At 34.4% G+C, this 15,435-nt stretch overlaps 2 protein-coding genes across 6 annotated transcripts; one reads left to right on the forward strand and one right to left on the reverse strand.

The window, feature by feature from the left end:
- Window positions 1–227: 227 nt before the first annotated feature.
- Window positions 228–2,156, reverse strand: LOC139854491 (uncharacterized). The gene has a single exon (XM_071843792.1). It carries the CDS (start codon window positions 2,154–2,156, stop codon window positions 228–230), a length of 1,929 nt encoding a protein of 642 aa, XP_071699893.1.
- A 779-nt stretch (window positions 2,157–2,935) lies between these two features.
- On the forward strand, window positions 2,936–14,157 carry LOC139851498 (heat shock 70 kDa protein 16-like). Of its 5 annotated transcripts, XM_071840564.1 has the most exons (11): window positions 2,969–2,988; window positions 3,324–3,587; window positions 8,322–9,542; window positions 10,895–11,107; window positions 11,197–11,292; window positions 11,435–11,659; window positions 11,811–11,912; window positions 12,064–12,129; window positions 12,204–12,335; window positions 13,506–13,624; window positions 13,842–14,157. In XM_071840564.1, the coding sequence occupies exons 3-11, from the start codon at window positions 8,373–8,375 to the stop codon at window positions 13,915–13,917; spliced, it is 2,199 nt and encodes a 732-aa protein (XP_071696665.1). In that variant the 5' UTR covers window positions 2,969–2,988; window positions 3,324–3,587; window positions 8,322–8,372; the 3' UTR covers window positions 13,918–14,157. The 5 variants fall into 5 exon arrangements, with proteins under 5 accessions (XP_071696668.1, XP_071696666.1, XP_071696669.1 ...); XM_071840567.1 differs by having other exon boundaries at window positions 2,936–3,587; window positions 13,798–14,157; XM_071840565.1 differs by having other exon boundaries at window positions 2,936–3,587; window positions 8,326–9,542.
- Window positions 14,158–15,435: the final 1,278 nt, after the last annotated feature.

The following is a 15,435-nucleotide window of genomic DNA, read 5'->3' on the forward strand; positions in this document are numbered from 1 at the left end:
AAATCTCATTTACATTCACATGAATGTTATAAGGCAACCAATACATTTTAATACCTTGAGTCCAGAACTTTCACACATATTTCTTCCTTCATAACACCTGCATAAAGAAAGAACTTTGTAATAAGGGTATATCAAAACTAGCGTAAAGATATAATTAGATGCAACGCATAGAAGAACTTATAGAAATAAACAATAAAACAGCAAACCTGAATCTCAGCGCCCATGTTTCATGTATTAACACCAAGCACAAAGCCATTGCTATATGAAGGAAGATTAGTAGATAAACTGTAATTCCTTACAGGGGAACGAAAAGGATTAGGAGTAACAGGATGTGTAATATTCAATCCAAAACCACGAATAAATTGTTTCGCCTTTGCACATAATACTTCAGACTGATCCGTGAAAAACGCAGGCAATCCTTTCGATTTAATAACCTCAAGGGCCCCGCCCCAACTAGAATAACTCTCAAAATCACAATTTAAACCTACAACCAAATGAGGAAGAGGCAGGTAAGGTGCCTCCTCTTGATAAATCCCCCTGACAACGTTCACGCGCACTCTGCTACCAATTCCTGAAGTTGAACCTGACAAATTGGTCGGTACTCCGGGCCCCACCATTACTATTTGTACATTTCCCATCCCGTTAAGTATATGACCTATCTCTGTGAACGCTGGCATCCAATCTAGTTCATCTTCGGGTCCAATGTAGTGAATGGTTACTTCTTTACCCTTGAGTAATAGATTCTTTGAAACGACACTTAGTGTCGTTAGAACGTAATAAACCGTTAACGGGTGTGAAAGGATGTCGGCAACAGGGCTAGATAACGGTAGTGATCGTAGGTTGTAGTACTCTAACCAACTTGAGACAAGGATCAGGTTTGACGACCCGTTTAACGACCCGTTTCTAGGCAAAACCGACTCGTGTGGATACTCATCCTCATCTAAACCACCCCAAGAATCCGAAATTTTGTCGGTTGTAGGTAATAAACCGAAAGGACAATGAGAGTAACAAGAACATTTTCGCCTCCACATACCTTTTTTATGCACACCGTTCCCTAAATTTTCGAGAGATCTACAAGGATGTTCGTTAGAGCACGGGAACATAAAGATATTAATGGCTAACTCGTCTTCGCGTTCCATCATTGCTTTATAGAGACCACATACGCCTTTATGTGAATCCTTCCAATGTTGTTTTTGGCAAAACGGGCTACAATAAACGACACCGTGACAATGGTCACAAAATATGATATTATTATCTCCTAAAACTTCTTTATCACATTGAGTACATTGTCTTGAACTGCTCGTGGGTTTCAAATCGAAAAAAGTCTCCTCCTTTTTAAAGTCGGAAAAATTTGTCTGTGTTGAAGAAGTGCTTTGTTTAGTCGGGGTTGACCCGGCACTTGAGTTGACTTTTTCTGTATATCCTTGACCAGGTGGGTGTGAGACTGTAACAGCAACATAATCATTACCCTTTGTCATTTCAGCAGGCCAATGCACATCGACCGTTTCAATAAACGGATCAAAGTACACAACTTTTGACCAACTTTGACTATCGTCTTCTTCTTGAAGTAAAGGGTGGACTAATGAAACGGCTTTCATCACTCCATACATGAACCTAAGCTCTTCAACTGTAGGGTTTCTGCACCGAAGCTCACCAGACGAATTACAGCGACAAACATCAAATACAGGGAAACGATCATTACCCGAAATCTCTAATGACAAAGACTTGATCATTTTCTTATGTGATGGAAACATTAAAGACTCAACCTCATATGTCGCCCTCATAACCTCAACGTTTGGAGCATGAATAGTATCTCTAGAACCCGTCATTTTTTTAGCATCATTTTCGGATCTAAACATGTACAGAGCAAGATCTCCCCCATCCCCACCTATAAACTGTACGCAAGGAAAAGGCTGCTTTTTTCCTGCCCAATCTGAATCTTTTCCAACTCGAAGACCAAAAAGATGATCAGGTCGCAAACGTTTCCATGGATCGGTTCTATAAAGAGCGGCTGCAGCTTTATATAGAGACCTAATAAATGAAGCCGAGATGTTTTCGATATTCATCAAACAAGTTCCTGATCCAAGACCTAATCCAGGACCAGAACCAAACTGTTCACGATACCTCGCGAACAATATCTTCAAATGCCCATCCATCATTCCACAAATATCAAAACCTAAAATCTATATCAACAAAGAAGCATTGAAAAAATCAGTTAGTATTTAACCAATTATAGTGATCATACCAAAAAAGTTACATTTTTTAATCATCTCGAATATATATAATCAGTATATTAATATTAGCAGGTTCACTAAGTTCGCAATACAGTTATGTACAATGCAGACTGATCTAGTCTTGCAAATGGGCAATAAAACCTAAAATGAAATAGCCAATTGCATAATGTTGATTGAGAATTCACCTATATTATGTCAATTTTGTTTCTTAATTAACAATTTTTTTTTTCTTTACTACCAATTTTATGTGTGTATAACGAAACAGACATAAATGTGTGGTCATACATAATTATATTCATATTTAGATTTAGATACAGAATATACAAAAGGCACAATAGAGATGAGAGATGAGTGTACATTATTTGCAGATCAATTGTTTGATGAAAATGCCCAAATGGAAGTCACCGAGATGTATTTGTAATTGTGGCAAGAATGAAGCTTTTTTTGCCAGATGGATCCGACTCTATCAGATGTACATTTTCGATTTTTAATATTCTTAAAGTCAGAAATCAAAAATCAGAAATGAAGATTTAAAGAGTACAATACATTGTAGCATTACGGGCCAAATATGTAAACAATGAAATTTGTAAGGGGTAACACGTAAAAAATATATGCTGTATTGATTGATAAAATTAGGGTTCCGTTTCGTTCCAAAATTAACTAATGGATCCTTAATACCACCAACAACAACAATGGATGATGATGATGATGATGATGATGATGATGAATTAACAACAATCACAATCACAAGAAGGTATAATTTGAGGGTTATAATTGATCGAATTTAGGCTTTGTTCCAGAGTTTATATATAAGAGAAAAGAAGTGAAATGAAGAGGAATGAAAGGGAGTGAAATGGGATCTTTCCAAATTGGAATGAAAGATTATCAATCCATTCACTTCCCTTTCTTCCCTACAAAAACTCAGGAACACCATAGCTTTTTTAATTTCTTCCTGAATCCTTTCTTTTCCTTCCAATACTGAACTCTGGAACAGAGCCTAAGGCTTTCGGGTTTGTAATTTATCTAATTTTTTAACCATGCTCCTGGAGAAAGGCATATAATGGTAGTTTAATGCCCAATGTTGAGCAGCTTTCGGGCTAAACTGGGCTTCATATGACACTGGTGAAATGAAACAAGACGATATACCTAATTGTACTATATTTGTTGGGGATTTGGCTGCTGATGTTAGGGATTATACATGGTGAGATACATTTAGGGCTCATTATCCATCTGTTAAGGGCTCTATGATTGTGATTGGTAGGCTCACACAACACTTAAAAGGTCAACTAGACCAATTTGAATTGGACTGGCTGCTAACAAGAAGAGCTTAAATGGTCAATAGTAACCAACAAGGTACATGCTATTTCTTTTCCTCCCTTTCATAATGCAGTTGACTCATTTAATTTGTTTAGATCCTAACTTGATGGCTTACTTGGCTACCACATTGTCAATTGATTATTGTATTTGTTTGTTTCTTTGAATTGGCAACGTCCTTAAACAACATTGCACAACAATGTAACAATACCAAACATACAATTGACACAACCAATTGAACCAAACCAAACTCGCGTATTCGAATCTGTAAAATCTTTCAGAAATTAAATCGCCTAACGTAAGTCTGATGAAAAACGTAAGTCTCCATAACCAGCCCTGAAGACATTGAAACAACCGAGACTCAATCTAACTAAATGAATTTAAGGTCATTTTCTTATATGCTTAAATATATGGTCATAAGCTATAGCTAGCAAATATAATTCACGTGCTGAATTAGTTCAGCCTGAGGTAGAGCCAAGCCAGTACAATGGTGGGTACTATGAGTACGGAAACTTTAAAGGAAACTATAAAGGTTTATCTAAAGTTTAGAAATTGCTCATAGCACGTTTCTAGGTATTTGTAACTCAGATTGTTCCATTCCAAATCGAATATTCTTCAACTCGCCACCCACAATTCACTTACTTTCACCATTGTATTTATTTTATAATAAAAGGATGTTTATTTATTGGGCAATATGCGAACTTTTTTTTTTGTGGGAAGTACACATGTTTGTTGGCTGATATAAGGATGTTTATTTATTGGAGCCTATGAACTTGCATTTTCTTTACTTCACACTAAACCTAGTTTTGATCTTTCAGTCAAAATTTAATCTTTGGTTACGTTGATATCCAACTAACGTATGTTTTGGGTGTGCACTGATATTCCAGAGTGTTTCATATTTCAACTTTGATGGCTAAGCTGTAGTGGATCCTGGAAATTGAGACATCTGGATTCGTATTTAGTATTTCATATTTATTCACATCTATTTATTGGATCCTGGGAATTGAGATGTTTTTAGCTGTTCACCTGAGGCTTATTCTAGCTACTTATCGAGTTTGCATAGTCATTTGATTGTACGGATGTTGCCAAAAAGAGATTGATATAGCATCTTTTGCTGCAATATGACGATCACATTTGCAGGATCCAACAGTTTCACTTGTGTTTCTTCGACGTCTAAAACACTTGTAATTTGGGCGGCTTTGTTTCAAAATTTTGTGGACGTTGGCTTATTTGCACGAATCGTAGTTTTTCCCACTTTTTTTTTTAAAAGTATAATACTAGTAATTATTATTATATTATACTATTATCTAATAGACGAAATTTGTCTTATTAGCCATGGATAGTACTATTTAAATTTCCACTTTTCACAAAACTGATCCTCTAACTTTCATCAAAATACAAATCAAACCCTTCACTTTATACCTATATTCTAAATTCTAAATTATTATTTATCCCATTATTAAAACCAAAAAATACTGAATAACACCCACCATGCTTTACCAACTTGTGTGCTGCGCTCAAACAGTTGGACCTACAGGGGCCACTACTGTGCTACAGTAAATTATTATTATTATTATTATTTTGTCTCCAACGATTAAAGAAGCAACTTTCGTAAAGAACCAACCCTTCAATGCTATCAAAAAATGTCGAAAAACATTCTTTTTTACTAAATAGATCAACTAACTTTAAAAAAAAGGGTTAAAGTCAAAAATAGGCTACAAACTTACACAAATGTACCGATGTCGCTCACAAATTCATTTCCGTCCTACTGTCGCCTACAAACTTATAAAAAAATGTGCTAATATCAACATTTTATAGTTTTGACCTGTTAAATACCAATTTTGACCTGATATTTTAATTTTAATTTTTTATTTTTCGGCAATATATCATTATCATCACCTAAATAGCATCTTGTTATTCATCTTCATCAAATGATTGAAGAACACGAAACCAATTCGATTGAAGATCAATCTGAACCAGCACCCACGACCACCGCCATAAACCACCCACGACCACCATTAACCACCGTCACCGTTTAGAACAATTTGTTCAATTATATATCAATCTGAGCATAGATATGAAATCCTCATTACATGATTATGCTTCGTGAATCCTCAATTCGATTGAAGAAACATCACAGAAGTTACAGATTCAAAGTCAAAGCTTTTGAGCTTTCGGTCAATAATTCAATTCGAAATTTCTGTTATGTTTTATGATCTTATGATGATCAACGAGTGTTTGTGGAAGCTTTTGGCACGTTTTTCATGAAGACATCACCACTTGTTTATCAATCGATTTTAAGCCATGATTTTTGATTTTGCAAAATGATCTTTGAGCTTGAAGATGAGAGTAGCACGTCATCTTTGATTAAGAAAGTGTTCCAAAAGTTTATCTTTGATTTAATCGGTTTAGCCGGTAGCAGGTCATTTTTGTTTACATTAGAACACTTTTTGAAAATATTTGTATACATTAGCACATTTAATATAAGTTTGTAGGCGACAGTAGGACGGAAATGGGTTTGTGGGCGACATCGAGACATTTGTGTAAGTTTTTAGCCTATTTTTGGCTTTAACCCAAAAAAAAAAAAAAAAAAAAAACCGAACGTTAAAAGAAGCAACTTTCAAAAAATGAACAACCCTTCAATGTTAGATGTCAAAAAAATTCTACAGTATTTTACAAAATATATCAAGACTTTTTTTTTTTTTTAACTCGCATTCAAAACGGAGCTCCCGGCGCGAAACGAGGGCTCCACAACTAGTTATTATTATTATTTAACCTAAATATTCTTCTCCTTTATGCTCAAACTCTCATACCGATGCTCTCCCACAACACACCTGATATCACCCCCTCCAAAAGTAACATTTCACGCTACAATCATCCACCCCAAAACTCTCAACATGCGTCTTCTTCACACTCAGCATTGCTAATGGTCTTATGGTTTTAGCATCATAATGCGAAAGATCTTCGCTTGTTATTAACAACAGAATAATTTGTTGATTATATTTAAATATTAAGATTTAAGATTAACATTCATTGTACGAGTTTAATTCTTATCATACGAGCTTAATGCTTATTAGATCATGATTGCAACTGTGCAGAGATAAATATACATATATAAACATACACCGTGCATATAATGAATTGAACCACTGCAAATTAATGTAAAAACAGCATGTCTCTGTTTTGCAGCTGGTAACAACCAATATATAAAGTTACATTATTAAGAGTTAACTGATAAATTAAAATATGATTAGTTATTAATCAATTTGACATTATTTGAGAATGCTGAAAACGATCCCTAACCAAAAATACCATTCGTCACTTTAATCAAGTTAACATCCTTTGAAAACGGTGAAAACGATCCTTTACCTAAAACGTCATGTGTCACTTGATTCAAATTAATATATTTCTTCGGAATACAAAACTGAAAGAGATTGCTGTTGTACTTCATTTTAGCATCTGTTTTTAAATTGTAAGTCAATCGTTCTTCTCCATAAATATATTACATCTGATCTCTGATATAGTTAGACAATAATAGCTTCTTAATACTGTTCTCCCTTATTTGTTTGTGAAACTAAGGTTGTGCATGCGTGTGTAAAGTTCTGGTGTAAAAAAAGCTTAAAGAATTTAAGAAACAAAAAAGAGGGCAACCATTTATGAAAAGGTAGAAAACTGGGTAATATATCAAACAGCTAGGATGAAAAAAACAAAAATAATAAGAAAAATGATACATAGACCCTAAAATGTATGTCTAAAACTACGCATATTTGTGACTTGTGAGATCAAGTAGTAAACATAAACATGTATCATGTGATGTATAGATTAGGCGTAGTTTTTATCATATATTTTAGAAATGTATATACTCAAAGTATATCATACTTATTGTTTTTATTTAATTTATAACTGAATAACTGAATATTTGAATTTTCACAAACTAAATTTAGTAGCATAAGGGGAAAGAAAAGAAAAAAAAATATAAAAAAAAACTATTGCAACAACTATCATTTAATGAATTTGACTTAATCCAAAACAGACCAAGTCTTCTAGTGACTACTGTCCTTCCATTCTATATAAGATTTCAGAGATATAATATTAGAATGTCATTTCAAATAAACACACTTGATTCAGTCAGGTATACATCTCCTTTCCTTAAATCTTGATCTTGATGGTACATCTGTTAATAATATCATTATTCTGATATATTTTTTAATTTTTTCATTATTTGCTACTGAATGGGTATGATCTTAATTTGTGCATATATACACGTAATTTGTATACTTGAACCATTCTTTAAACATCACTGTATAATTACTGAATTAGAGTTTGAGTACTCCTCATGCATAACCATACTATTTTGTAGTCTTGATAATATTATTGGCTCTATTAATTAAGTCAACAGCAAACGTCGATTATTCTGCCGCTTAGAGCTTAAATTGAACTTCAGGCATGTTTAAAACCAATAGAAATTTGATTATAACATTTTCATGGCGTCTCACACCTTTTTTTTTTCTTTTTTAAACGTACTTATTGGCTCGAGGTCCATTTGGAAACAATCTCTCTATCCATAGACATTGAGAGGGAGTAATTTCTCTACTCTTGGGGTGTTTCACTCCGGATGAATGGAGAAATGACTTTTCTTTATTCTATGATAAGGGAAGGATTGTCTACATCTTACCTCCTCCTACCCCAATTTTGTGGGATTGGGTTTTGTTGTTGTTGTTGTTGTTGTTGTTGTTGTTGTCTATTAACTGAATTTATGTTTTTATAATTCAGTTAGGTATTGGTCACCTGAAGATATAAAGTGTATAATTCTGAACGTTCAGAATGAGTGCGATCGGGTTTGATATTGGAAACGAGAACTTCGTTATTGCAGCTGAAAAACGGGGTGGAATTGATGTATTGTTGAACTATGGATTAAAGCGTGTGACACCTGGTGTGGTGTCATTTGGTGAGAATCAAAGGTTTTTCGGTTCAGAAGGGGCTGCAGCCGCTACTGACTTTCCAAAATCAAGTGTTACTCAAATTAAGAAGTTAATCGGCAGGCAATTTAAAGATCGGAATGTGCAGAAAGATCTTAAGTTGTTACCTTTCGAAACTAGTGAGGGCCCACGTGGTGGCATTTTGATCCATTTACAGTACTTGGAACAAATATGGACTTTCACGCCTTTCGAAATTTTAGCGATGTTATTTGCACATGTGAAACAAATGACTGAGATAAATCTCGAGTCTCGTGTTGAAGAGTGCGTGATCGGGATACCGTCATATTTTACCGATCTACAAAGGCGTGAGTACCTTGACGCCGCACTTATGGCCGGTTTAAAACCATTAAGGTTAATGCATGATTGTACGGCCATTGCATTAGCTTACGGTATGCACAAGACCGATTTCCCAAAACCAAGACCGACTAATGTTATATTTGTCGACATTGGGCATTGTGACACTCAAGTGACGGTTGCGGCGTTTGATAACGGACAAATGAAAATATTATCACATTCGTACGATCAGAATTTGGGAGGTAGAGATTTTGACAAAGTTTTGTTTAAACATTTTGCTACACAATTTAAAGAAGAGTACAATATAAACTTCAACTCCAATACTCGCGCTTGTATAAGGCTTAGGGCGGCTTGTGAGAAGCTAAAGAAAGTTTTGAGTGTGAATGAAGAAGCACCACTTCGTATTAATCGTCTTATAGGTGATACAGATGTGAAAGGGTTCATAACGAGAGAACAGTTTGAGATATTATCGTTGGAGTTGTTAGAAAGGATTAGTATTCCTTGTATTAATGCTGTTAAAGACTCTGGATTAATTGTTGATAAGATATATGCGATTGAGCTTGCGGGTTCTGGATCTCTTATACCGGCTATTTCGAAAAAATTAACTTCGATTTTATGGAAAGAACCAAGGAGAGCACCAAATGCTAGTGAATATGTTGCTAGAGGATGTGCTCTTCAGTGTGCAATGCTTATGCCAACTCACCAAGTTAAAGATTACAAGGTTTGTCACTAATATCTTAATTATTACCCTATTACCCTTTACCCTAAAAGAGCCCCAAGTTTTGGTCGTTTGACAACCCAAAAACCACATCCCCCCACCCCCCCACCAAAAAAAATACAATTACCCCCCTCAAATTGCATTACTTCTCAATTTCTTTACTTTAGGGGTCAAACCCGTTATTTTATTAAATTATTTTACAAATATAAACTATCACCTCCAGAATTTTTGTCGGTCCGTATCTTACATCTCGACGCGAGTTAAATTCTTCCACCATCACCGTGCAACCAGAAATAATTTTACGAACACAACGCAACTTGGTATACATGAAACGGACGCCTTTTAAATAACGACAAGTATTTCAAGCTATCTTTCATGCATAACACACCTGCACCACGTTGTTTTTTTTATTGTGTAAATACATAACGTAACATTAAATATGAATATACAACCCGAAAGACCCCTCCACATCGCGCGGGCCGATCTTCTTTCTAGTTAATATACAAATTTATACTTTATAAATATATTTTATGCTATATTAATTATCCCACTATGTTGGTAACTAGTACTCCTTCCGCCGTAGTTTAATTGTCACGTTTTGACTTTAGAGGTTTTTTCTTTCCAACTTTGACTTTAAATTAGTTTTTGTGTGTTATATAATTAATACTTGATGATTATTATATCAGTAAAAATATATTCAAAAACGAATCCATCGATATAAATTTCATCGAATAATATATATAATACAAATAAAAATATTTAAAGTTAAAGTTGTAAAGAAAATATTTCAATGGTGAAGACAGGACAATTGAACTGGGACGATAGGAGTATAAAATTAAGAATAATAATCATATATCCCCGGGTAAGTCAAATGGGTTTGACGGATTAGCAGATCTAGCTTTATCATTGGTAGATCGTGAATACCCGCGATCTGCCCATGACCCCGGTTATACTTTATTACCCACAGCCATGCCCATGTAAGATTTACGGGTTTACCCACCCATTCTGGAGAAGATAGCCGGACACCCAAGGTCGAGGATATTTTTCACTCATTGTCAATCGTAATATCTTATCCTAAAATGTGTCTAATTAACTTCCGTTTATTGAGGAAATTAAATCATGATAGATTTTATCCCTAACCGACCTTAAATACAACACTCAGTCAAATGCTGCATCTAGTGGTATAGGCGCAGCGCACTCCATACGCGGCTATACCTTTGATGTGTATACATCATGTAGCATGGATGCTTGATGTGCGACATGATATGCAAATATAATGTGCGGAAAAAGGGATACATGCGCATAGCGCAGAGACACAAAGTTATGCGCATGATTATTTCCGTATTGGTTTTCAGGTTCTGGATTTATTTCCCTACTCAATAGGATGCTCAGTAGGGGAAGATGAACAGGAAACAGAACATCAATTTATCCTATTTCCTAAAGGAAGCCGGTTTCCAAGTGATCAGATTATTAGTTATCCTGGAAATACAACACGCCATTTTCAAGTCTTTTACACCAACAAGACTGATATCCCTGCTGGAATTTCACCTAAAGTTGGTTGTTTTCTGGTAAAAAACTCATGTTTACGCACATGCATGTTTTAATATTTCATATCTTAATTAATTAATATTAATAATAATATTAAGTATTATTATAGATTGGTTCGAGTGAAACCAATGGTGTCGAAAAGGTGAAGGTCGAACTTAAAGTGAAGCTTAGTGACCTTGGAATATTTGAAATAGAGACTGCCTCGGTAAGTATTGCTTCTTACCCATATGAGTTCACTAACAACATTACATATGATATTGATCTCATGGTTTGTGATTTCTTTTTCTTTTCTATTTTATTATTATATATTTTTAAATTTTTTACTCCGTAATATTTTGTGACTTCAGCTTTTAGAAGATAAAGGCCCTGCACGAAATATATTTTCCTCAGCGGAGAAGATATTGGCTAATAATCTTCCGATATCAAAGAATTTATATTTTTCAACAATAATAGACGAACTAACTGAGGCTCAAGAAAAACGACAGATGTTGGCAGAGCAAGATATCAAGGCAGAGAAAATTAAGGACGAAAAGAACACCCTCGAGTATTTTATCTATAGTACTAGTAGCAAGGTACGTTACTTGTTTCGTTGCGATCTAAAGTTTGCAACAATCAGAAATTAAGGACAACATATACAAATGTGGATGCAAAGTGTACGTATGATCACGTAAGTGTGTACTAACTGCACAAGCCTTTACAAAACAACATTGTTTTACTTCTCAGGCTTATGAAACGACAAAGGGTGACACAAGAAAAAACGAGGCTTTAGACCCCCAACAGATGTCGGCTGAGCATGATAAAGAAAAACTATTTAGTCACGGAAAGGTACACTTTATGTTAATATATTCATAGGTGATAAAACGAACACCTTAAAGTGGTTCAACTCTTGTTATTCATATGTATTTTTCTACCAAATAATGATTAATGAATGTTTCCGATTTCTTGGTTATCATACAAATTGACTGCGTTCTTTTAGGCTACGTCATACCCTAGAGATGAATCTGAACAAAACCATTCCGAAAAACATGAAGATCTCAAAGAGGTGTCTAGAATATGTTAAGAGTAAAGTATCAATTTCTTTCATGCATACATCTAATCGTAATTTTGTTTATGTAGTTGTTGTATCCTGTTATTGAAACTACATACCAGGATGAAAATGCTAGAGCACAAGGAACAAAACCTCTGCTTACTTGTATCGCAGATTATCGTTCAATTGCTGATTCACTGTCCCCTACCCTGAAACAGAAGGTATGCTCTCTCTTGTTGTATACTTAACACGTCTGATCATGTAAACAAATTGCAAGCCTTTCTTTGTATTTTAAACTCAATAGCAGAGCGTCTCATTAATTTAGAAGTCCCTTTGTAAATAAAATAGGATCCCTTATTACATTAAACTTTAAATACATATAAAGAAGTTGTGATGTGGTCCAGCGGTTGGTTGCCTGCCTCCTTTAGGGGAGGTCAGGAGTTCGACCCCCGTTGGCTACATATTAAAAACACAATTTCATCCCTGCCATTTGGGGGGGTAAAGGGGAGGGGGGGTTTTACTTGGCCGTGCCTTTGGATCGGTTTCAAGGTTTCCTCCCGGGCAGCGATGGGGGCGGGGTTATTATCGCTGCATCGGCATAGTCGAAACGGGAGATGATCGCAACGGGTGGCTTAGTCCCCCTCGGGTGATCCCATTCGCTGTTCAAAAAAAAAAAAAATACATATAAAAAATACTAATAGGTTTAATACACGAATTTTTTTTATTTAAATTATTTAATAATATTTTCAAATGCTTAAATTGTCTGATAAATGAATTTCATGATTTGATTAATGGGAAAATATATTAATGAACTAAAAAGTATATAGAATTATCAAAATTTTAGGCCTTTCAAAATGTTACTGTTCACTTTTCACATGCCCTGTAGACGCCTTTGTTGTCAATAATAGTCAACTTGTTTCAAGCATATTTGTTTTGACTGAAATCGGATCTTGAGATCGAAGTTCTAGCGAATGGTTAACTTTCGGGTATCGATTTAGTCAAACCGATCATGTTGTGATGGATTAGATCGATGCCTAGAGTTGATGTTTGACTGATGGGTTTTGGGACGATCTATGATGAAAGAAAACGACTGGAGACTTGAATTGGTGATTAACCATAAAAAGTGAAACAATAGGGTGCCTTGTATAATCGTCTGGTTCTCGTCCGTACGGATGTGTTCTCATCTGTACGGATGTCTTTCTGATATGTACGAATATGTTGTCTTTCTGATCTGTACGAATATGTTCTTATCTGTACGGCTTGATATGAACTAGGGACTTGCACCTTATATGCACCAACATGTTTTGTTAAAGTTGCAGCCATGAAGGGGTCACTTAGGATATCGGTCCCAACTCCCAAGTTGTCAAGTAATTATCTACTCGTTATGACAGGTCAATGAAGAATGCAATAAAGCCCAGCAGTGGTTGAATGATCACTCTCAACAGCCCAATATTGTTGACCCCATACTATGGGCAAATATCATTAAATACTCCATGGATTCTTTTGAGAGGTAAGCATTTGCCAATTTAATCTATGAACTGAATCAGTTATTGTGGAAAACCGAACTTTGGGTTTTTTGGTGTATCCTACACTGCTCTTAAGATTTATCATTCAAGTTCACCCACAATGAATTGTTTTTTATCATTACAACTGCAAATGATCATTTTCTTGTTTTAACTTTAGGAACCAACTTAACTATAAATCTATAATGCTTTCATCTTCTTCAGGAGGTGTGAACACATAATGAAATACAAGCCTTCATCCCACATGGACAACGTACCCAATGATATGCAAGTCGATTAGTGACTTGAATCTCTAATGATTGAAGTGATATTCGTTCCTTAAAGATATTGTAACTTAGCCAAATAAGCAAGTTTGATTTCACTCTTTTACCTTCATGATCTCTAGCAAATTCCCCTAATGAAAAGTTGACACTTCAGGTGTGTTCAGGGTGCTCAGGATGTATATATGTAACTTAATGGTTTTGTGTTATATTTTAAAGAGATAATAATAAGTATATTGATGTTCAATTGGTTTAAAGAAAATCATTCATAAGGATCGAACTCATGACCTCTCCCGACACAAAGTACATGAGGGGAACCGTTGGGCTATGCCCGCAAGTTCTATATATATATATATATATATATATCTTTACTTTTGCTTTATACGTACATCTTTTTTTATTATACATCGGTAAATACTGTGAAATATTTATTTAGTTACATATAAAAAGCCGGTTTTAAACTTCAAAACATAAATAGTGAATCTTAATTGGGCAATCAAAAATGAATATTGCATATTTCCAATTAGAACTTATAATTTATAGCCTCTCCTCTGCATTAAAAGAAAGGGTTAAAAACAATTCTTTAATTTAGAACTAATTTTCAGCAGTTATATTACATTCAATACTCTAATAATCTAGCCGATAACTAAAATTTTACTTCCTCCATTCTCGAATCAATGTTCACCAATATGTATTTTTCAATTTATGATAGTTTAGTGAATTGTCCATTTTACCATTTATTTAATAAGAACAACAAAAACAAAACTTAATCCCATAAAAGTGGGTTTGAGAGAGGCCATTATCTTAAAATAAAGAGAAGTAATTTTTTCACTCAGTGTAAAACACCTACGAGTAAAGAAAGTCTTCCCCTCAATGTTTTATGGATATAAATATTGCTTTCGAATAAACATTCATTTAATAAGTCATTATAAATAATTAACTTCAAAAACAAGATAAGAAAGAGAATAAATTAGTATTAAAAGATTTGTTGAATTTCATTTATAGAAAAATATAAAAAGTATAACTTATCTTCTGAAAATGACTTTACAAACACCCTTCAAAGTTTTCAAGTACAATCAATCTGTCTCTTGTTCTAAATCCTAAATTAAGTAGGGTATACATTCTCTTATTTGAATAATGCAAAAATCTGTGATGATTTGTCAATCATATTTGTTAAAAGGGTGTTGTGTATTTTCAATCTTATTTGTTCTTACTTAGTTTGGTTTGTGCAGTTTTTTAGTAGCATTGACTTTGAATCAAGTTGATATAGATTGTTGGGCTAAAGCTAGTAGATGTATGAATTGGTTTTCGTATTGGACTGGAAGCTTCTTGGGTAATGTTGTTGACTTATGAAGGCCCACATATTCATAGTCGACAGATGCTAATGTGATCTTTAATTTATTTATTTTAATTTTATTGAATCATTATTTCTCTCATAACATACACACTCATACATATTCTCTCTCAAAATTAGGGTTCTTATTCATCTTCATAGATCATACTTTTATCACAGGTTTAAGCATATTAAATATGTGTTT

The sequence above is a fragment of the Rutidosis leptorrhynchoides genome, chromosome 6 (assembly GCF_046630445.1).
Source record: "Rutidosis leptorrhynchoides isolate AG116_Rl617_1_P2 chromosome 6, CSIRO_AGI_Rlap_v1, whole genome shotgun sequence".
Lineage (NCBI taxonomy): Eukaryota > Viridiplantae > Streptophyta > Magnoliopsida > Asterales > Asteraceae > Rutidosis > Rutidosis leptorrhynchoides.